Genomic DNA, 22,539 nt, shown 5'->3' on the forward strand with positions numbered 1-22,539 from the left:
AGGGTCATCTAGTCCAACCCCCTGCAATGAGGGAACCTCAGCAAAGCATCCATGACAGGTGGCCATCCACAAAAATGGGGAAACTTAGATGGGGAACCCAGCATCAGCTAATCTATATAACCCCAACACTGCCAAACAGAACCCACTGGGCCCGTTGCACCCACTTAGACCACAGTGCTCTAATGCAGTGTTTCCCAACCGGTGTTCCGCGGCACACTAGTGTGCCGCGAGACGTTGCCTGGTGTGCCGTGGGAGGGAGGCGGGCGAATTGGGTGGCAAGAGGCGGGGCGGCGGCGGCGAGGATCCGCGTCGAGCCGGGGGCGGCTCCGCGGTGGTGGTGCCGAGGTTTCTCTCTCCATTCTCCCCTCACACACACACACAGGAAATAACACAGGATCAGCTGACAGGACCCGGCCAATGGGGCGGCAGCGGGGCAGCGCGCGCAAAAGGGAGGAGCGCGAGACAGCGGACGAGGAGGAGGCCGGCATGTCCGGGCAGCAGCAGCAACAACAGCAGCAGCAACTCCCGGCGACGGCTCCTCAAGCCCCGGGCAACCCTACTCCCTCACCGGCCTCGGCCGCCCTCCTGCTCCACCCGCCGCCGCCTCCCCCGCCGCCGCCGGCCACCTCGGCCCCGCCGCAGCCCCCTCCTCCGCCCGCCACTACCACAACAGCCGCCGCCGCCTCAGCTGGGCCCATGCCTGCCGGGAGCGGCGGCGGCAGCAGCAGCAGCAGCGCCCCGGCGCCCTTCCCTCACGGCGGCGACCCGGCCCTGAACGAGCAGGAGAAGGAGCTCAAGCGGTGCCTCAAGCGGCTCTACCCGGCCGTGGACGAGCAGGAGACGCCGCTGCCGCGCTCCTGGAGCCCGAAGGACAAATTCAGCTACATCGGCCTCTCGCAGAACAACCTGCGCGTCCACTACAAAGGTAGAGGGACGGAGGGAGGGCGAGGCCGAGGCCACCGCCTTCCCCAGGCCCCCTCCGCCTCTTCCTCCGAAAGGCAGGCTGAGAAACTCCCAGGGAAGCTCTGAACGTCTCCCCCGAAACCGTCGGGAGGCTTCGGTTGTTGCCTTTCTCCGCCGAGGTCGGTGGACCCCGAGCCTAGGCTTCCTTCCCGCACCCCGCTTTCCGAAGACCGCACACCAGTTGGGCCAGTACATATTCCCCTCCCGTGACTGGAGCGGAATAGCCCTTTCTCTTCTTCCCCAACCCTTGTCGTTGGAGGAGTCCCTCAGTCCCTCGCTTTGCTGCCTCCTCCCCCCCCACCCCCAAAGCTTGGAGGTTCCCCGGCAAGGGGGAGGGGAAAAAATTGAAACTTACACTTTCGTGCGTCCCTCCCGGCGTGACGCTGCGCGCTGACGTCACGGGGCTGTAATGGTGGTGTGCCTCGAGATTTTTTTCATCAAACAAGTGTGCCTTTGCCCAAAAAAGGTTGGGAAACACTGCTCTAATGTACAATTCATTCCGCCTGAGTTAATTTTATTCCTGCTCTAATTCCTTTACTACCCAGTCTGTGTCCAATAACGTTTTCATGCCACATATTGAGAGGACCAATGCTGTGATGCTCTCTTTTGGTATTATCCAAAGATGACAAAGCTAGGTCAAGTTCACTCTGAAAAAGATTATTCTGATGAGCAGATGGCAGCCTCTGCTCTATTTCATGGCCAGTTTTTCAGATTCTCACAACAATTCCTCTTGAGAAGACACCTTTGGTGCACTATTAATTCAAAGCTTGTTTGAAGAAATGTGACTTTAACATGTAACTAACTGGATCTTAGCAACCAAACTGATTTCTCATTATTAGCAGACTTCAAAGTGCTGATAATTAACTAATTCTGCCTGCTACATCGTTTGCATTCAGAGCTATTATCTTCTAATGAACCTCCAAACTGGGTATCAGAGGACAGAAGAATATGGCAAAAAGTAAACATATACCACAGCTATTTATAGAGCACTTGAAGGCGCCGTCACAGTTGCAAGAACACACACATTTAATCCATTTGACCACATATATAAATTATATTCAGCTGGCATCTTACAAGTATTACATCCTTATATATACTCACTTCCACATTAGAGTTCATAGAATCCTAGAATGGTAGAGTTGGAAGGGACCCCTGCTCTAGTCCAACTCCCTGCAATGCAGGAATCTCAGCTATAGCATCTCAGATATAGACCTCTGCTTAAAAACCTCAGGGCTGGGGACCTAATTTGGCCCTCCAGGCATCTCTCTTTGGACCTCGGGACTCTCCATAGGCCACAACCTCCTTGGATCCTTTTGCCTGGCTGGAAGGCATCCTTCAACTGGGAACTCTTGCTTGTTTGTAATGTAGCCTATTGTGCAAATGTAATATGCACATCCATTGCTTTGCCCAAGTGGCCCCCAGAAAGCTGCCCACAATGAAATGTGGCTCTTGGCTGAAAAAGGTCCTTATCCCCATTACATTGAAACATCCCTCCCCTGTGACCAAGATCTTAGTCTAAGATTTACTCACAAACAAGTCCTGCTTAATTCAAGCAAATTCATGCTCTGAGACAAGGCCATAAATGGCATCTATCATTCCCTCAGACTGGTCAACCATTTTGGCCTGGCGAAAAACCATAGCATGAGAAGAACCTCGAAGGGCCAGACCAAAAATCCATCGTGTCCAGAATCCAGCTGTCAACAGCAACCAGCCAGAAACTTCTGGGAAGCTTACAAAAATAAAATAAAATCACAAACTCCTCCTGCTTCCACACTAGGCCTTTTTGTGCCATCTTTTGTCCAATCTATTTTTCTTCATTTTTACGGAACCAACTAGACAGCATTGCTGTCAGATTGTAGCTTCCTCCTGTTTCTTTGTTTTCCATTTCCTGCTTCCCTTCCCTGATCTGATTTGTGGCTATTTTTTTCTAATAAAAGACAGTGGCAGTATCAGCCTGTCTAATGTGGGCAGGTAAAATGCTGTCAAAGCTTCTAAGGGCTTCTAAGGGCTCCTGTGTCTGTAATTAAACCCTGTTTTAAGGCTCAGCCCGTTTGAGTGTCTCCTGATGTACATGAGTGGGAGATTAGTGATGAACAGCATCTCTTAACAGCCCCAATGTCCATTTCCAATCCTGTGAAGTAGAATGGTTTAATTACTTGATTTCTCATCTTTTAGTTCTTCTTCTTCATAGTGAAGTAGTGCTACTGTTTTTTTACTATGTTCTTTTTAAGACAAAGTCATAAAGTTGAAAACTATGTAAATGTAAACATAAGCAAAACTCACTGCACCGCCTACAGCTAAAACACAGATTTAAAAACAGAGAGGCCAAGTATACTTAAGTTATTTAAAAGGTCTGAGACCAGCAATAGAACTGCCAGCGCATTTGCGAAGCTAAGCAGGGTCCAGTATGGTTTGAAATTAGATGGGGAGCAGTGTGTAAAGATTTCTGCATTCTAGGGGGTTGGACTAGATGACCCTCGGGGTCCCTTCCAACTCTATAATTCTAATTCTATGATCACGTCACTCAGAAGTAATCTCCACTAAGTTCATTGGATCTTCCACTTGGGTTAATGGGCACAGCATGATAGCTTAATGCACAGGATTGTGACCTACTTACCTGGGAGCAGAAGTAAATGGTGTTGGAGGAAAGAGGTGCTTACCTGATCTCCAAGCAGGTGAGATGCTGCGGCATACTGGAAGAGGAGGAGGAGGGTGAAGTGGGCAGCGTGGGGCAAACACACTGGCAGGGGTGCCAGATTGGGATCTACTGATGTGTTTGCACCTTAACACCCTTCCTGCTACCCCACCCTCCCAGTAAGCAGCTGTGCTGACTTACCTGCCAGGTCAGGTAAGTTCTCCCCCAAAGGCCACTGCTTGAGACTAATTCCCAATGTACTCAGTGGAGCTTACATCTGAGTAGGCCTGAATAATATTGCTCTATGAGACATTTTATTTTAAAAATGCCAGCTATTTCTTGTTTTGATTCTTTTCTTTTGAGAAGTTGGGATAAATAAGAGTAACTTTCCAGATTTCCAATGAAGTCGCTGTATTATACTATTAATAGACAGTACACGGATGCAGGAAAGCATCGAACTTCCTTTCTCCTAAGGACGGCCAACCTTGTTTTGAAATTTTACCATCAACCGGATCCCTTCAGCTCTAGGACAGCCTCGTTCCAAGAATGCGGCCCTTTTGTTTAACAATGGCCAATCTGTAACAGTCGAAGTACTTCTGTGATTAAAAAAGCTTATGATTTTGGAAAAGAAAAAAGAAAGGGCCCTTCAGCAAGGCCCTTCTTCACTACTAAGACAGGATGCAGCCCTCTGTGCCTGAAATGTTTTGTTGCCAGTTTAAAATTTAGTTTTAAATAAGCATTTCACCTGTAGAGATGAAAGCTGTATTCATTCTGAGGGGAAGTGTGCTAAAAACTGGACACCTATTTTGAAGAAAAAGCAGCTATAGGCCCCTATCAAGCAGGATTTGGGCTCAGGGTCAGTTTCCTGTTGAAAACTGAGACACCCCCGTAAATTTCACCTATACACTCATGTATTTTGAACTGGTGGTGACTATGGGCATAGTCAGGATTTTGTTGGGGGAGGCAGGCCTTTTGCTTGGGGGGGCATCACTTCAGTTTGCTATGTATTTTTATTGAGCTTTATTGATGGGGGGGGGGCAACTGCCCTCCTTGCCCCCATTTGGCTACACCCATGATGGTGACTTGCTAGAAACAAGGCCTTGGGGTCATAATGGATAGCTCAGTGAAGACATTGACTCAGTGAGTGGCAGCTGTGAAAAAGGCAAATTCAATTCGAGCAATCATTAGGAAAGGAATTGACAATAAATTGCCACTATCATAATACCATTATACAAGCACTTTTTGGAAAAGATGCAGCTAGGAATCGGGATTTTATTATCAGCATAAGTTTATTGGTGTTAAAACAGTGCATCAAGAAGTACAAACTTCCGTGATATAAAAAACACCAATTATCCACATGAGCAAAAAACAAAAAGCAGAATCTGATAGCCAAACAAAACAATTCCCAACAACATCTGGAAAAGCTTGGATCTGCCAGACCACTGGAAATCAGCGTTTATTTGCACATGCCTTGCAAAATAGCTTAATAAAGCCAGTATGTCAAATGGTGACTGACTGTTCCCTGTGGCTCCAACAATCAAAGAAGGAACAGCAACAGGGAGCTTGCTCCAAACTCACTCCACCTGTGCCACCTTACTCCCTCTCCCTCTTAGGGGACCAAGGATCGCTGGGAAGGTACTTTCGCTTCTACCAGAAAGATCACTGTGGCTGCAACAATCAAAGCTCAAACAATACTCGCTCTATCACAACTCCTCCCCAAATGACAGTTGCCTATTCAAAAGGATACTAGCAGAACACCCAGATGCCATCCATCGGTTGGTGGAACAAGAACCACCAACTATTGTTATTCAAGCAACAACACCAGCAACAGACAGATCGAACTGGCCTGAACCAAATACAGTGGTATCCCTGTTCGCATCCTGAAGCGAACGTAACCTGCGCCTGTGCGGGTCGCCACTCCCGCGCATGGCGTCATTTTCACCGTCTGCGCATGTGCGAGCAGTAAAACCCGGAAGTAACGCGTTCTGTTACTTCCAGGTCACCGTGGAGTGCAACCCGAAAGCGCTCAACCTGAAGCATATTTAACTCGAAGTATGACTGTATAAGGGACGCGGGTGGCGCTGTGGGTAAAAGCCTCAGTGCCTAGGGCTTGCCGATCGAAAGGTTGGCGGTTCGAATCCCCGCGGCGGGGTGCGCTCCCGTTGCTCGGTCCCAGCACCTGCCAACCTAGCAGTTCGAAAGCACCCCCGGGCGCAAGTAGATAAATAGGGACCGCTTACTGGCGGGAACGTAAACGGCGTTTCCGTGTGCTGCACTGGCTCGCCAGATGCAGCTTTGTCACGCTGGCCACGTGACCCAGAAGTGTCTCCGGACAGCGCTGGCCCTCGGCCTCTTAAGTGAGATGGGCGCACAACCCTAGAGTCTGTCAAGACTGGCCCGTACGGGCAGGGGTACCTTTACCTTTACCTTTTATGACTGTATAAGCCATCTTATAGATCACCATTTTGTTTTGGCCATGAAGAACTGATCTTTCTCCTTCCCCTTCCCCTCCACATTCTAATCACTGCCTGAAAAGCATGGTGAAAATATAGTAAATAAATACTGTTGTTGTTGTAATTTAAATTTGTATACAGCCTTTTGTCTGCTGAGCTCAGGGTGGTTCACAAACATAAAAATACAATATAAAAGCACAAAACACTCAATAAAAACAAGAAGAAAAAGAACAAACCAATTCTTCTCCTCCCTTCCTCGCATCCTCTCCCACATTTAAAAGGGGGATAAGATGTTAATCATCCAAAGGCCTCGCTGAAGAGGAACATTTTTGCCTGGCATCTAAAGATGTATAATGAAGGCACCAGGCGAACAGCCCTAGGGAGAGCAGTCTACAAATGGGGAGCCACTGCAGAAAAGACCTGTTCTCATGTTGCCATCCTCCAAACCTCTTGTGGCAGAAGGGCCTCAGATAATGATCTCAGGGTCTGGGTAAGATGCTATGGAGAGAGGCGGTCCTTGAGGTATTGCGGTCCAGAGCCGTAAGTCTACTTGCCTTTCTGGCACGTCTCAGAACAGGTGTGCTTTGAGAGGTCCTGAGCCAGAAATGGCAAAACTTACCAGAAAAATAAAAAAACAAGATAACAAACTTTTTATAAAAGAATGGAAATGGTTTATTGAATATTTACAAATAAACTGTAAACAGATAAGAACATTGGCAGGATTATTGTAATAACCTGCAGTTTTAAAAGTGTATATATTTAAAGTAGATGAATAAATGAGCAAATTAGGTTAATTTGGATATATTAAAATATTAAAAATTAATTTTAGAAACCACACAAAGAGGGGGAAGGAAGTCATGTTTTGAAATGTTAAAATGGTTATAAAATTATTAAAATGTATAAAGTTGAAAATCATAAAAAAACAGTGCTTAACGTTTGAAGTGAAAAGTAAAAGAGGTGGCTTAGAGGAATCTGGGAAAAGATTTTAAGCACTAGCAAGATGAAAGAATCCAAGACTGAGAGGAAAATGGCTTTCAAGGTTCTGTAGTAAAAAGTTAACAGCAAAATCCATGAGCACAGATCCTCCATAGTTTGGAGCAGCTGTCCCCAGCCTGGTTCCTCCCAGATGTTTTAAACTTCCACTCCCATCAGCCCAATGCAGCCCAGCTCAAGCCCTGCTTCTCCTCGCTGTTGCTGCCTGTCCACCTGCTATCCTCTTTGGGTGAGTGAACAGTGGGCAGAGTGGAGGAGCAGGAGACCCCACTTGCCTTACCTTCTCCCTCTGGCACGGCTTTGCAATTGGGCCTGAGGGAAGAGGACAAATGGACGGGCAGCACCAACAGTAGCAAGGAGGATGAGAGATCACTCAGAGGGCGTCTATCCCACCCCAAACACTGAACTCAACCAGGCCAAAGAGTAGAAGCAACTTGTCTGCAGAGCATACCTATCAACCCAGAAGGATGATTTATAAATATAGAAAGAGAGATCTATGCTGAAATAGAGACTGCAGAAGAATCGACCCTCTGTTCCCAAACCACCACTCTCATTAAAGTTTTATTCATAGCAGAAGTCACCTTGTGCAGCATTCCCGTAACGATTACATCAATTAGATAGCACTGCTATGTCTTTTAAATAGCACAAAGATCTCTCTGTTGTTCTTCCATGTCAATCACAACAACTAGATCCTGAACTCAAATAACAGAGTTCAGAAGAGGAAAGAAAAAGGTTAGATTCTTCTTTCTAAAAAAAACAAAACCCTATTCTTCATCACTGTTTTAACATCTCAACCCTATGATTGTATACATGCAAGTAAAACGAAACTGCAAAAGTGTACACTGGGTTAAAAGTACATTTCAAAATCTCCAAACTAGGATACAGATCTACAGATCTACAAATGGGAAACCTTTGGTACCTCCCTCCCATGATAGGAAGAGGATGCCTTGGTGTTTGCAGTATTGTGAAGTTCTGTTTTTACCGCTGAAGCCCCTATAGATAAATATGCAATATGCAGCTTGTCTGAACTGGAGATTCTCTTTTCTAGTTAATCAATTCCATTTGACAGGCCAGATGCCATATTCCACAATATGATATACATTTCCTACGCCGTTGTTTCAGAAAAAGCATTAGCTCCACCACTGGTGCCAGGGAAATCTTTCAATACAACTGAAGTCCAGGTTGGAATCTGGAACTCAAAGTGAATATTAAAAGACTGAACAGCCTCTGGAAGGTCAAATCAAGACCACAGAATTAGACTCTGTACAGACAGAGGCTGTATTTTGCAAATGGGTCATTCCAATCTACAGTTGCTGGAAGAGCATTTGGTACATGAGAGTCTACGCATTTCTGTTTTTTCAATCAACATATCCATTGCTACTTTGAGGCTTGGGCTGTCCACACCAGTGCATGGAGTGTGACAGAATATATCCCAGGTGTGGCTTTTGGTCCCTCCCAATAATCACTTCCCCTTCCCCCATCCTGTAGGATTATAGCTCAGTTGGTAGAGCAGAACTCTTAATCTCAGAGATGTGGGTTCGAGTCTCCATGTTGGGCGGAAGATTGCTGCATTGTAGGGGGTTGGACTAGATGACCCTCATGGTCCCTTCCAACTCAATGATTCTATGACTCTATTCTATGATCTATTTCGTTTGCTTGTCCTTTTTTAAAAACTATAATAAAAACAAATGGGGCGGCCTCTTTCTCTATTTTTTAAAAATCATTTTTATTAACTTTCCATTTTATAGAAATATAACATACTCAAATCTTTCACATTATATTCCTCTCTCGCGAGCACTTTACTCCCCTCCCTCCCAGTCCATGATTACCTCAAATTATATCTTTTTAAATTTCATTTCATATTTCCCCCCTTTACTCTCTATTTAATTCTGATAATCACAAAATTATGTTAATTGTAAATCGGTGCTTCAAATTAGTCCTGTCAGTGTTGTTAAATGTTTACAATTTTCTGGGGCTGCCTCTTTCTCTAAGTGTCGTGTGTTCATATGCCAATCTCAATCTTTCTATAAATTAAGTAATGTCAAAAGTCACCTGTAGCATCAGAAATGTTGGGTGGGGTTTGAAACCAGCTAGAGGAGGCAAGAGGGCTTCCTACTGCACAGAGATGCTTGCCTCTTCTTGTTGTCCACCCTACCAAAAAAACTGTTCTCCTACTGCAGAACAATCTTCAGGAAGTTTGAAAAAGCAGTTAGAGGCGGCTCAAGAGTTATTTGAATCCTCTCACCGTTCCCAGCAACTGGATCCTTGGGTGATCCTTGGGATGATGCTGATTACCAGCTGGAGAAGGCTAAGGAAGAGGCATTATCTTAATTTGCAGAAAGAGTAGAAACCCCACTCAGAGCACTAAGCAGCCCCTGAAGACTTGTTTTTTTTATAATTACAGAGCTTGACAAATCTTTTCATACGAGGAGTAAAGAGGCGTATGGGTGTGGCGAAAGATGCTATCCCCGAACCATCACCACACACCTGACAAACAGCCCATCCAAGAAGCATGCTAGGGAAGATTCCACAGCAGCAGAGACTACAGAAGTATATCAGGTTATTTCTACCTTACCAGATTTTCTGCACTAAAGGGAAATCCAGATTAAACAAAACAAAAAAAGTATGGTCTAGCATTCTGATGACAACACACACTCATTTACTCTTGAATTTATATCCCACTCTTTTTCTCAGAGGAGCCCAGGGAGGTATTGTGTGGATACTGTGGGAAAATTTCCAAACACAAATTGTCCACAATGGATGCGCTCTTAACATGAATAACTATAACCTTGATTCATCTGTAGAGCTTTAGACAATATTTTAAATACATGTCCCACTGGATAGGAATTATTCTGTTGTACTAAAGTGATTATTCACTTTCAATCAGTTCCTCTGTACTTGGTAGCTGTGGTAAATGCAGAATGACCCAGATTCCATATGACCTGGTACAAGAGACTGGTGGGTGAGGCTGACATTCAAATATTTGCCGACTGGACGGTTGAGAACCTAACCTTAGCAGGTTTTTATTTTGAAGTATTGGATTGGTTGGTTGAGAAGACGACAGAGAAAGTCTTCCCAATTCTTGAAACTCACCTGCTGTGCAAAAAGGCAGACACAGAGCAAATAATGCATTTTAAACCCATTTAGAAGCAGTATATAATGGGTCAATTGGTTGGGAACCCTTCTACTTTTCCAATAAAAAGTTTCAGAAACTTCTTTGGTTGGAGACTGTATTCTGCTAGTCACAGCTCTACTCTTTTTCTTCTTTTTCTTCTTTTTCTTAATGCCCTATTTGGTATGATGAACACTGGTCAAATGCTGGTCTAATAAACATTCTAGAAATTTAATTCAGTGAATGCATTTTCAGAGCTGGGGCAAAACATTTTCAATCTTCCCTTTGATTTAGAAGGGGCAAAGTTATTGCAGAAAGAAAACTTGATTATAGAACCACACTGGATAAAACGAAGTTATTCTCAGAAAATGCACTTTTGGAACCTTCCTTCTTCCTTTTGCTTTCCTCACTCTACCTTTTGCTCTAATAAAAAAGTGTGTGTGTGTGTGTGTGTGTGTGTGTGTGTGTGTGTGTGTGTGTGTAGAAACAGCCCATTTCACTTTCCAGGTGTACAAACACAGCCATAAGCCACTTTTATGTAATAACCGTAGAATTGAAACGTCCTACAAAAACAGAAGGAAGAAAACCACAGGAGGAGGAGGCGGAGGACAGGGATTTCAAGTCTGTAAGTTAACTTGGAGGTTGGGGTGGAGGGAGGGAGGGAGGAGAGAGCCTACTGGAGGCCTCAGAGAGTTCATGTTGTCCCTTATTAACAGTTTTAATGAAATTTTATCTCGTTATTATTGCACAAAAAATACTCTGCGTTCAAGTGCACAGAATTTTGGAAGGGGGGGGGAAACCATACTAGCATCATAATTGACCCAAATGAAACAGGAATTAGAGGATCCAAAATTTCATTTTGTGCAATAGCATTGTCAGTCATTTGAACTGGGTGTAATTGAATTCATATGAGGAGGACTAAGCGCCCTGCTTTGCTGGCACTCTGCCCACTCCCACATTTTTATACATAGCTAGATCTGTTTCTATTATCTTTTCTTCTTTAGGATCCAGCCGTGATATACTAAAGTCACAGGGAAATATCAGTCACATTGACTTTGAGAAAGGGCAGTGTTATGACTTCCAATGAACCAAGCTTGGAACTGGACTGCTTATATTTTTGCCATTTGTTTCTTGAGTGGGCTCAAAGCCATATCCAACATTAACCACCAGAACTCATGGGTTAACTTTCTAAAGAAACATTCCAAAGAAAGTTAAGCCATGAGTTCTGATTGTTATGTGGGAAGCATGAGAGTTTAATGTAGAAGAGCTCTTGCTTTCTCTCTAGCATGCCAATTTCATATGCGCAGAATGTTGTGCGCATGGGTAAAGACATCCTGCCGCATGACAGCACCAACCACACCAGAATGGTCTACGTAACAGGGAGCAAAGCACTGGCTTGGCACATAGTAGGCTTCCTAGGTCAGCCCTGCACTCCAGGATGCAGGTAGCACATCCCAAACAGGAAACTGCTATTTGAAGTTTGCTACAAGGGGTATGAACAAGAGAAAAATTAGAGAGGAAAACAAAACTGGAAAAACAAAGTAGCAAGGATAGAAGTTCAAGCTGTTCCTATCACAGAGCTAAACTGCTCAAGTTTTCGAGTGTAATATATTCTCAGTACATGAGAATGGCTGTGGTTTTATTTTTCTGGGTGTCCGTCCCCCCGTTTTCCCGTATCATACCCCATGCCATGTTTATAAGGTTTACCAATCTAAGTAAATGAAAAAATACTGAAATTATATGTATCGTCAGACATTAGCTTTCTGCTGTAAGATAAACATCAAAAGAGGAAAGGGCAGGGTTTTCTCCTAGTCTCTGGCTTTTAAGAGAACTTGGTCACTTGATTTTACTGTATCTCTTCTCTAACTATGCAGGCCAGTGCAGGGATGAGCAAAGGTGTTTTCTTAGGTGTGCAGGTCATATCCTTATTTATCCTGGGACAACTCCATAAGAGCAACATTTGCCCTCATAACTATGAGGTTAGATTATTGTAATTCTCTCTCAGTAGAGCTCCCTGCAGGGTCTGTCTATGACTTGCAGCTGAAGATACAATAGCACAATTACTCAATGTGATAATATTACACATAGCAATTCTTCAGCTGCTTGCAAAGGGGGGAGTGAGCTGTATTTTCAAAGCTTTAACTTCTGAAACTCAATAGCAGAGGTTGTCTTATGTGCTTTTAGAGATGTAGAAGCACTCAACCTCTTCTCGGTGCATATAACACACACCTCCCCCCACTATTACACACACCAGTGGCACACTTGGTTGTGAGGTCCTTTTAAGTAATCCCAAACTAACCTATGCATCTTTATGTGCTTCCAGTGGGGCTTAGCTTCAAATGAGTGCCCAGAGAACAGCATTATTGGAGGAATATTTGCTATATTTAAAACCTCTCATCCAAAAGCACAACGATAGGGTGTGCATACATGTGTGTCTGGGGGAAGCTGTTTAACACAAGTTCCTGAATATTGCCCGTATAACTGGTGGCAAAACGCAATGCCAATGAGGGTTTGGTGCCATCTTAAAGTTTATTTTCTAAAAGATATAACCAGGTAAAAGGAGAGCGCTTGCTCTCATTATCACACATACAGCCTTTCAAAACAAAATTACAGTGGTGCCCCGCAAGACGAAAAACTCGCTAGACAAAAGGGTTTTCCATTTTTTGAGTCGTTCCGCAAGACGAATTTCCCTATGGGCTTGCTTCGCAAGACGAAACGTCTTGCGAGTTCTTGTGAGTTTGTTTCCTTTTTCTTAAAGCGGCTAAGCCGTTAATAGCCGCTAAGCCGTTAATAGCCGTGCTTCACAAGACGAAAAAACCGTAAGACGAAGAGACTCGCGGAACGGATTAATTTTGTCTTGCGAGGCACCACTGTAAAATGCTTCACAGTCTCCCTTCTTCCACGGCAGTTCCCAGGCACTGAAAATAACTTCGTCTTCTTTGATGTATGCATATTCCACCTCCACTTAGGAATGGACTGCTTTGAAAGCAGTAAACATTTGGCTTGTGGTACATTCAGTAGTTATCATTTGCTTCCATAGCCATCACTGTTGTATCTTTCCCTCTTGAAAAAAATGTGCTCCACGTTCCCTCTCCTTTGTAAAGGCTCTTTTGAATCTGACCTTTTTATTTGCCCCAAAACAAGATGGGCAGCTGGGATGGAGATAAGGTGGGAGAGAAGAGGCATCATGCTTCACCCCATTTTTTCCATCAGGCTGATCACTTGGCTCAAACCCCATTTATGTGTCCTGTCAGCCAGCAGTGAACAACAGGTTTCAGGTTGAAGCAAGTTGAAAATCATAAAAAGCCTATGATATTCTTGACTTTTGGTCTAAATAAATGGCAGATAGAGCAGTAAAAGTGTTCCTGGACTACGCTACAAGCAAGAAATTGTAAGTAGTCATGGTAGAGACTGCATGCTTGAGCAGTTTCCTGTATAGAAAACCAGTCATGGATAAAGCTAGGTAGAACTTATTTTCCTTTTAGATAATCAGCATATGTTTTTATACAAGGGGCATTAAGACATTACTATCCACCTCCCCTGCTATTTGCTCCCCTCCTCTTTGTATACAAAAAGCCTCATTATCTTCTTTAGTATACATGTAGGGAAGGAACTGCAACTACAGTGACTTTATAACTACCCAACATAAAAGGGTATAAATATTAATTATTAATATTAATATTTCAGACAGACAACATGTATATCCCACACATTTTGAATTCAGAGTCAAGACATGAGACAGTGGCCTGGTTCACACATAACTTTGAGCTATGATTTGTTCAACTAAAGTGTGGTTTGTCTGAAGGTCTGAACCCTGCCCAGCAGATATGAAGCCATGGCTTCACAGAATCATTGAACTGTAGAGCGATAAGGAACCCAAAGGGCCATCTGATTCAACATTCTGCAGGGTGGCAGGTTACTTTAACTATGATCTGGCGTTATGAACAAACTTCATAGCTTTGCCTAACCATGGTTTATTCGGCCACCTTAACCCAGGTGCTCTTAGGAGGTAACAGCGGCTGGAAAACAAATCAAGCTTTGAAAATAACCATACCATGGCTTGTCTGCAGGGGCGTAGGAAGGGAGTGTGGGGGGTGTGGGTCGCCCCGGGTGTCATCCCTGAGGGGGTGACAAAATGGCACACCGCGGGGGGGGGGGCAGCACTTACCGCGGGACCTGGCCTGCAGTGCGCCTGAGCCACGCGTCTCTCCTGGGAGTGACATGGTGGCTCGGGCCCTGCGCTACCCAAAATGGCAGCATGGGGCTTGCCCCTGCCAGGCACGGATCACTGCGGCGCCCCCATGTGCGGATCACCCGTGGGCAACTTGCTCCGCCCCCACCACTCCGGGTGCCAGAGCAGCTGGCTACACCCCTGCTTGTCTGCTTGTCTTGAGATGACTTACGATTTGTTGAGTGAACAAGAGTGACAAAATTAACCATGTTTTACCCTTGTATGTGAACCCAGCCAGTATCTTGACAAGTTCATTTATAGCTGCTATCAGCTCTCCCAGAGCTGTAGTGATTCCAGAGGGGAGGTCTTCCTGTACACCAGGGATGGGAAAATTGTGACCCATGCAAATGCTGTTGGACTTCAGTTCCTTTCAATCCCAGCCAACATGGTCACAAGTTTGACCTCTCCTCTATGCATTAAAATGGCTTAGGGTAATCTACAAGACAAACACTGAGGATTAGGTATACCAGTTTAGTGTACCATGATTACTCATGAGAAAGTTAATTTTTTGTTTATCATGAATACCAACCAAAATTCAGAAAACCGTATGATTGTTGTTGTTTAGTCGTTTAGTCATGACCAACTCTTCGTGACCCCATGGACCAGAGCACACCAGGCACTCCTGTCTTCCACTGCCTCCCGCAGTTTGGTCAAACTCATTTTACACAACTCATTTTTACACAAATGTAAAATAATGTGAATGGCAAAGCTGTTATTCACAATAGTTTGGACAAAGTACTGTCTACTTGGACTGGACAATTAAGGCCTTCTGGCAATTTGCAATTTATATTTAATAGATCTCTGTCATCAACTTCGAGTCACATAGCTCAGATGATCCACATGTCTTCTGATTAAACCCTTGAGAACGCTCTGTGCAATTCTTTAGGGTACACACTGTATCTCCATAGTAGAGCTAAGCCTATTGCATTACCAGATAATACACATGATCTTTGTTATCTAGAAATACTTAGCATTTGGCACAGGGATATAAAATAACATGTCAAAATCATTTACTGTGATTTAAACAACTGCAGGATTTCCATGAAACATGGATCTTTGGTATTCTTCAACATGGATGGAAGAAAGTAAGGGAAATGCCTTAAAACCCACATCTTTTCTCAGTGTCTGCAAATCTAAACTTCAAATTATAAACAGGATTCTAATACATTTATTTATAAAGTCTATTAAAAATTCTTCCTTTAGAACAAGTAGTTTTCATCTCTAGACTACTGTATTATATTGCCTATCATAGGGATTTCCATTTCTGACATCTTTACAAAAGGATATTTCAAAACCACAAGTTACTTGAAACCTTTTAAAAGGTTACAGCCTGTACAAAGTACGTACACCATCTTCTCTTAGAAAATGTACAGACAGGTTGCTTAACTTAAAATGATAGTCTCTGAACAATAATCATAGTGCAGTGATAAAGTCTCATTCTGCAGATATATATTTCTGATAATTCTAGACTGGGGTCTAGCTAGCATGTAAAAGGTAAAGGTAAAGGACCCCTGGACAGTTCAGTCCAGTCAAAGGCAACTATGGGGTTGCGGCTCTCATCTCACTTTCAGGCTGAGAGAGCCGGCGTTTGTCCACAGGCAGCTTTCCAAGTCATATGATCAGCATGAGTAAACTGCATCTAGCACAACTGAACACCGTGACAGAAGCCAGAGCGCACGGAAACGCCGTTTACCTTCCCGCCACAGCAGTACCTATTTATCTACTTGCACTGGTGGCTTTCAAACTGCTAGGTTGGCAGGAGCTGGGACAGAGCCAACGGGAGCTCACTCGGTCGCGGGGATTCGAACTGCCAACCTTCTGATCAGCAAGCTTGAGGCTCAGTGGTTTAGACCACAGCATCCATGTCCCATTCCTAGCTAGCAGGACCAGTGGTCAAGGATGATGAAAACTGTACTCCAAAAACAGCTGGAGACCCAAGTAAAAAATGAGCAAAAATGAGGAAACTGTGGCTCTCTATATGCTGAACTCCTACCAGATCCAGATCTTCAGAGAGGGCTCTTAACCATGTTCTCATCATTCATTGGCACAGAAGACGTTTTTTGTGGTACTGTCCCATTTGTGGAATGCCCTCTCCATGCAGAATAGCTGGTGCCAACATTGTTGTCGTTTTGGTGCCAGATCAGTACTTCGTTTTCTTGGCAATTTTTAGGGAATTTTGCTCTTTGACCTGCTCTGCTGCTCTTGCTATGTTTTTCCATATCACTATTCTGATGTGCTGGTTGGTGCTTTTATAATTTTATTGTGTTTTTGTCTGTGCTTTGTACAGTACCCTACCATGCTGTTTATATAGGTCAGGACTAGCCAACATGGTATCCTCCAGATGTTGTGAACTTCAACTCCCATCAGCCCCTGTGAACATGGCCAATAGAGATAATAGTAGTTGCAGTCCACAACATCCAGAGTACAACCTGTTTGCCACACAATGCAGATGACGGGTAGGCTAGCATCCTGTTCTCACAGTGCCTAACCAAATGCTCATGGGAAACCTGCAAGCAAGACTCAAGCAGGACAACAGCATTCTCCCCTCCTGCAGTTTCCAGCAACTGGTATTCAGAAGCATATTGCCTCCATGGCTATGAATAATAATAATAAAAAAATCAATTTTGAAATGCTTTTGCTCAGGGTAGAAGTGGAAGCAAGTATGAAGAAAACAAAACCGTTTTGGGCCAAAAGTTCTGTATTTGCATAGCTCAAACCACCAGGGCTTTGTTAGCTGGTCTTCATTTAGTAATTTTTTTTTACTAGAATTGGAAAAGAACAGAATTATTTGGTTTCAGGCATATCTCAAGCACCGCATTACGAGTTAGCATTGAGATGCCTCCCACACAATGAGGTCTCAACGGTAAACAAGTGGATTACAGCTGTGTACCATACTCGCAGCCAGCTATCCTTTTAGCGGATATTCGCAGATTTAAATGCAAGATCCAGTTTTTGCTGAAACCTGGACTGTCATTTTCAACATGTCTAGTGCAAACCTGCTTAGCATTTCCCACAAAAGTCAATTTTAAAGGGAAAAATTCTGCAAGCGTTTTGTAAAATCTTCCAGCACTGATGGAAGAAAGAGAAAAACAAACATAGAAATAGAAAGGATATCAGAATATTGCCAATGCAGACAAGCCTGAAATAATGATGGGTCAAGGGTAGGGTGGCTCTTATCAATTGTGTGCTTAATGGTACACTGCCATTAGCAAGTAGACTGCATCCTAGTTTTAACTAGATTTATATTATATTTATGCAAGGAGGCTCTGCAATAAAATGATGCTGTGATCCTTAGTCCCAACCAGAAATGTTGGTGCCAGTCGTCCCATGCAATACTATAAGCTATAAGGAGCTCAATCAAGCCATTTTGCTCCTCCTTCTGTTTCCCACTTTCATTTTCCAAGAGAAATGGAACTTTATATGTTGGTGCTAAGCACGATCAATTCTCACTGGGCTTTTAAAAAATGTTGTCCTCTTAAGGATTAAAAAAATAATAATTCTGCAAATCTTAGGATTCCCCTAAAGATTCCAATATCTTTCCCTTGTTTCTCAGTAGCCGCATTTTTGGTTCTAATTATGTCTATGTCAGCACTTATTACCCAGCTTTGCTACTAAAAGAAATAGTAAAGGAAATAATGGGTGGCAATGAATTAAGTTTTACTTAAGAGTACACCAAAAACCTTGCCGACAAAGGTCCGTATAGTTAAAGCTATGGTTTTCCCAGTAGTGATATATGGAAGTGAGAGCTGGACCATAAAGAAGGCTGATCGCCGAAGAATTGATGCTTTTGAATTATGGTGCTGGAGGAAACTCTTGAGAGTCCCATGGACTGCAAGAAGATCAAACCTATCCATTCTGAAGGAAATCAGCCCTGAGTGCTCACTGGAAGGACAGATCCTGAAGCTGAGGCTCCAATACTGTGGCCACCTCATGAGAAGAAAAGACTCCCTGGAAAAGACCCTGATGTTGGGAAAGATGGAGGGCACAAGGAGAAGGGGACGACAGAGGACGAGATGGTTGGACAGTGTTCTCGAAGCTACCAACATGAGTCTGACCAAACTGTGGGAGGCAGTGGAAGACAGGAGTGCCTGGCATGCTCTGGTCCATGGGGTCACAAAGAGTCGGGCACAACTAAATGACTAACAACAACAACACCCAATGAAATTAACAAACATGGCCGGGCCGTTCTTTGCAGGGGAACACCACCCAATGTTTCTAAAAGTATCAACCTGGAACCTTGGGGACAGAGCAGGATAGGGTGCCTCCTGCCACGTTTCTTTCTACAAAATGGAAATTGCAGATGTGCACAAAAATATCCATCTATCTTGTTCATAGTAATGCAACGAAAGAGTTCCTAGGGACGTGGTGAACTCTCCTTCAGTGGAGGTTTTTAAGCCGAGGTTGAATAGCCATTTGTCATGGATGCTTTAGTTGAGATTCCCTTCCAACTCTACAATTCTATGATTCTAAGTCAACAGGATCTACCTTTATCTAACCAGGGCATGATTACAGTCATGCTGTAATTTCTATAAAATGCTAATACCATCTACTTGCAGACATTAGAATAGTTGGATCCTAGAAACAGTCATTCGGAGTTTTTAAAGGAGGAGGAGGAAGTGGGATAATCCCATAGGCCAATGCTATGTTGAGGTACTGTTTATATACATGTACTAAGAAGACATTTGAGAATGGACCATAAAATGGTATGAAGCTATAAACTTACTAGGTTTTCTAAATATTTCCTGACCAAACTCCCTCATTATGTTTAATAAATACAGAAATGACTCAACTGCTAAGGAAAGGCTATTCGTATTAATCCCCCACAGATGTAAGTTGGATTTGGAAAGGAGTTTTGTAATCTACAGATCATTAATCAACCACTAAAAAGACAGTGCACTAAGTATCAACAACAGGATTTAGTGCCAGAATAAAGTTATAATCCATTTAAGCTTGAAATCAATGTTTTGCCTACAAAAGGGTGCTAAGTATTAAGACAGCTTTAAAAACAAAATATTTGAAGATCTGAACATACCAGAGGTCATGTCACTCATTGCTCTTTTCTGCTTATAAAAAGGAGCTATCCACAAGAGTCAAGCATCTACCGAGCACAGACCAGAATATCCAAACACCATTTGTTTGATTATGAAGAAAATGAATTCTTGTTAATCAGAGAAGGAAATTTGGGGAGCGGGGGAAGGGAGAGTAAGAGAAAAAATAATCAACTGAACTGAGCTCAGAGTTCATTGAAACTGTGCTCCTATGTAATTTTGCCAATTACTTTCACAGATGCAATCCCTGTAAATTATATGAACTATCATATAAATTAGTAGGAATTGCTTCAAAAGGTTATTGGGATAGAACATTAAAATGTGGAGAGGGAAACATATCTCTCCAGTGCCAGTTAATCTGAGGATAGTTGATACATAAGTCCTTTAAGACAGACAACGCAGGTAGAAAATGCTGCACAAGCATTAGCTAAATCTTATCATCCAGATACATCTCAAGTCGCATGCAGTGTCATAGAAATTAGTTTGAGCTCCGAGTCTATCACGTATAAGCTTCCTTGAAAAGTACCTTGAAAAGTACTAGAAGTGCTCTATGGTTCACTCAGTCCATGAAGAGCAAGTTTACAGCGCAGTGCTCAGCATGAACTGACTGTACCCTATATGCTCCAGATTGCTGCACAAGCAAAGGAATTCAGTAGACAGGCTTTCTGGGACGGGCAAGTCAATGTGAAAGTGGTTCTCTGAAGATGGGAAGTTTGAAACCCACCATCTCTAGCAGATAAGATAGTCTCCTATACACCTCATTTGAGTTATGTTTAACTGTTCCTAGCGCATGGATAACTGCGCAGGGGCGAAGGAAGGCTCTCCGGCACCTGGTGTGAGGTGATGAGGGCTGGGGCGAACCGCCCACAGGGGCAGGGCAAACCTCCCAGCAGTGCATGCACCACTACAGACGGCACCGTACGGACGGTGGCAGGATCCTTTGCTCGCGGCTGCGCGGTCCTCCGCTCGTGGCTGCAGTGGCAGTGGAGGGATCCTCCGCTCACAGCTGCAGCAGCGGCACCCAGGGCGGACCGCCCCCTCGTCCCCTTCCTCCGCCACTGTAACTGCGGCCAGAATCATCTCCACAATTCAAAGCTTCATAAGCCAACTAACATATTCATGACTAATGAAAAAAATTTCACAGCAAAACAATGGGTAGGTTGGTGGTAAAGCAGGGAACCACACTCCCACCAATCATTTTCAACACAGAGCCATGTCTTCAGTGGAAAGCCAGTATGGCAGAGGTTGGACTAGTAAGGTGTAAGACCAAACACACAGTTTTACAGCATAACCTGCCTACAGGAAGGTGGAAAGGATAAAGTGGGGTCAGTGGCGGAGGAAGGGGGGTGCGTGCTGTCCTGGGTGTCATCACTGAGGGGGGTGAAAAAATGGCAAAAATAAGAGTTTTAAAAAATAATACTAATAAAAATTGGGCTCACGAAACTTTCTAGTTCAGTCAACAAACATAATGAAACATGGCTGGCACTTATCGCGGGGCCTGCAGCGTGCCCAAGCCACACATGTCTCCTGGGAGTGATGCGGTGGCTTGGGCACCTGAAGGCACCTAAAACGGCAGCGTGGGACTTCTGTCTCCCCACCACCTCTCCCTCAGCCACCCTACAGCGGCGGTGGAGAGGATCCATGCAGTGCGCCTCGCCCCCGGCTGCAGGACACGCGCGCGCCACCCAAGTGGCTAGCTACACCGCTGACTGGGATCAATTGGGAGAAAGGGTGAAAGGAAAATGTTCATTCAGTAAATAGCAATGGGCTCCCACCCAATATCAGGCAGGGGTCCTCAGAGAGCAAACTGACCTTTACACCATACTAATTTCACTTGCAGAGCACTTTATTCATCTGCATAATCCTGTGAAATCACAGACTACATGGGAGCAGCTTTCCCACAGATTATAACCCAGAGGTCAAAAAATGCAGAAAGGGTATGTAAGCTACATGCAGCCTGCAGGCCGTATACTACTTGCACTTGAAGTCAAATAACTAATTTTCTTGCAAAGCTCCCCACTGGAATATCTTATTAGGTATGTATGCCATTTATAGGCCAACCTAGAACAAAACATTCCCTGGGCAATTCATAAGATGCTAAATGTAAGCAGGTCTGTATATACTGCCTTGAGGTAGTATGAAACTAAGTTTTACTCAGAGTAGAACACTGAAATTAACGGATCTTAGTCATGTTCCTTAATGTCAATGGGTCTACTCTGAATAAAACTTAGTTGAATGCCACCTTTGCGTTCTAGGAAGGAAGATACGATATACATTTAAGTAAATAAGTAACTTTTCAATTATCAACATTCTAATCCAAGATATCTTAAAATGTGGGAAGCCTGGTTTATGAAGTCTTGATCACATTCTGCTCAATACATGTACGTGCTTTTCAGAATCAATACCACCTGGAAAAGGCCGCTGTGGGGGTGGCTTAACAACTCTCTCTCCAGACAGCGTTTCAGCCTTGTGTGGTTAACTACTTGTCAAAAACACATTATGATCTGGGCCAGGAAACCTGCAAAAAAGTACAGCCAGAAACAACACATTCCACCTTACCTGACACTTGTTCTGGACTTGGTCAGCGCTTTGCTGAGAACCAAGGATGGTGCCGATTGACGCCTTTGGGCCAAGCTCTTCATTTTCTGATGAAAAACAGAAACAAAATTAAAATGTAAGAAATGTTTCACAACAGCAGCTGTATGGAAGAAAAACACAAAAGGGAAAAAATAACCACCACAACCAAATCAGTTCCATTTGAAGGTCCTAAAACATCAGGTTGGCAGAAATGGCTTCACCAGTTCTCAGAAGCTAAGAGAGAAATGTCTGCAGAATATTCCATGCTGGCAATGTGTAGTTCGCCAGGTAAGGGAATATAGAGGACTATTGGACTCTAGCATGTTTTATTCCAGAAGAGTTACTAAAGTTGTTTGCCCACTGACTAATTACATCTCTGGTCTTAATTGGCATTTATTGTGTTCCAGATCCTACTTGTTCTTATGGAAGTGTCCTCTCTCACACACAGAAAGTAAACTGTATGTCTGCAGACTCAAAGTTTTCTGCCTTAAAAATGGATTAAGGTTCAACAACAAGATAAAGACAAC

The 22,539-nt window shown here is 43.8% G+C and overlaps 1 protein-coding gene across 3 annotated transcripts in view; it reads right to left on the minus strand.

Annotated features, from left to right (window-relative positions):
• The window catches only part of ARHGAP20 (Rho GTPase activating protein 20), an 81,078-nt gene that overhangs the window by 37,838 nt on the left and 20,701 nt on the right, over window positions 1-22,539 (minus strand). For all 3 annotated transcript variants that reach the window (XM_028726260.2, XM_028726258.2, XM_028726257.2), the window contains exon 2: window positions 21,995-22,080. In XM_028726260.2, coding sequence (XP_028582093.2) covers window positions 21,995-22,077 — 83 coding nt within the window. In that variant the 5' untranslated portion in view covers window positions 22,078-22,080. The remainder of the gene's footprint in view (window positions 1-21,994; window positions 22,081-22,539) is intronic.

This window comes from Podarcis muralis, chromosome 4, assembly GCF_964188315.1.
Source record: "Podarcis muralis chromosome 4, rPodMur119.hap1.1, whole genome shotgun sequence".
NCBI lineage: Eukaryota > Metazoa > Chordata > Lepidosauria > Squamata > Lacertidae > Podarcis > Podarcis muralis.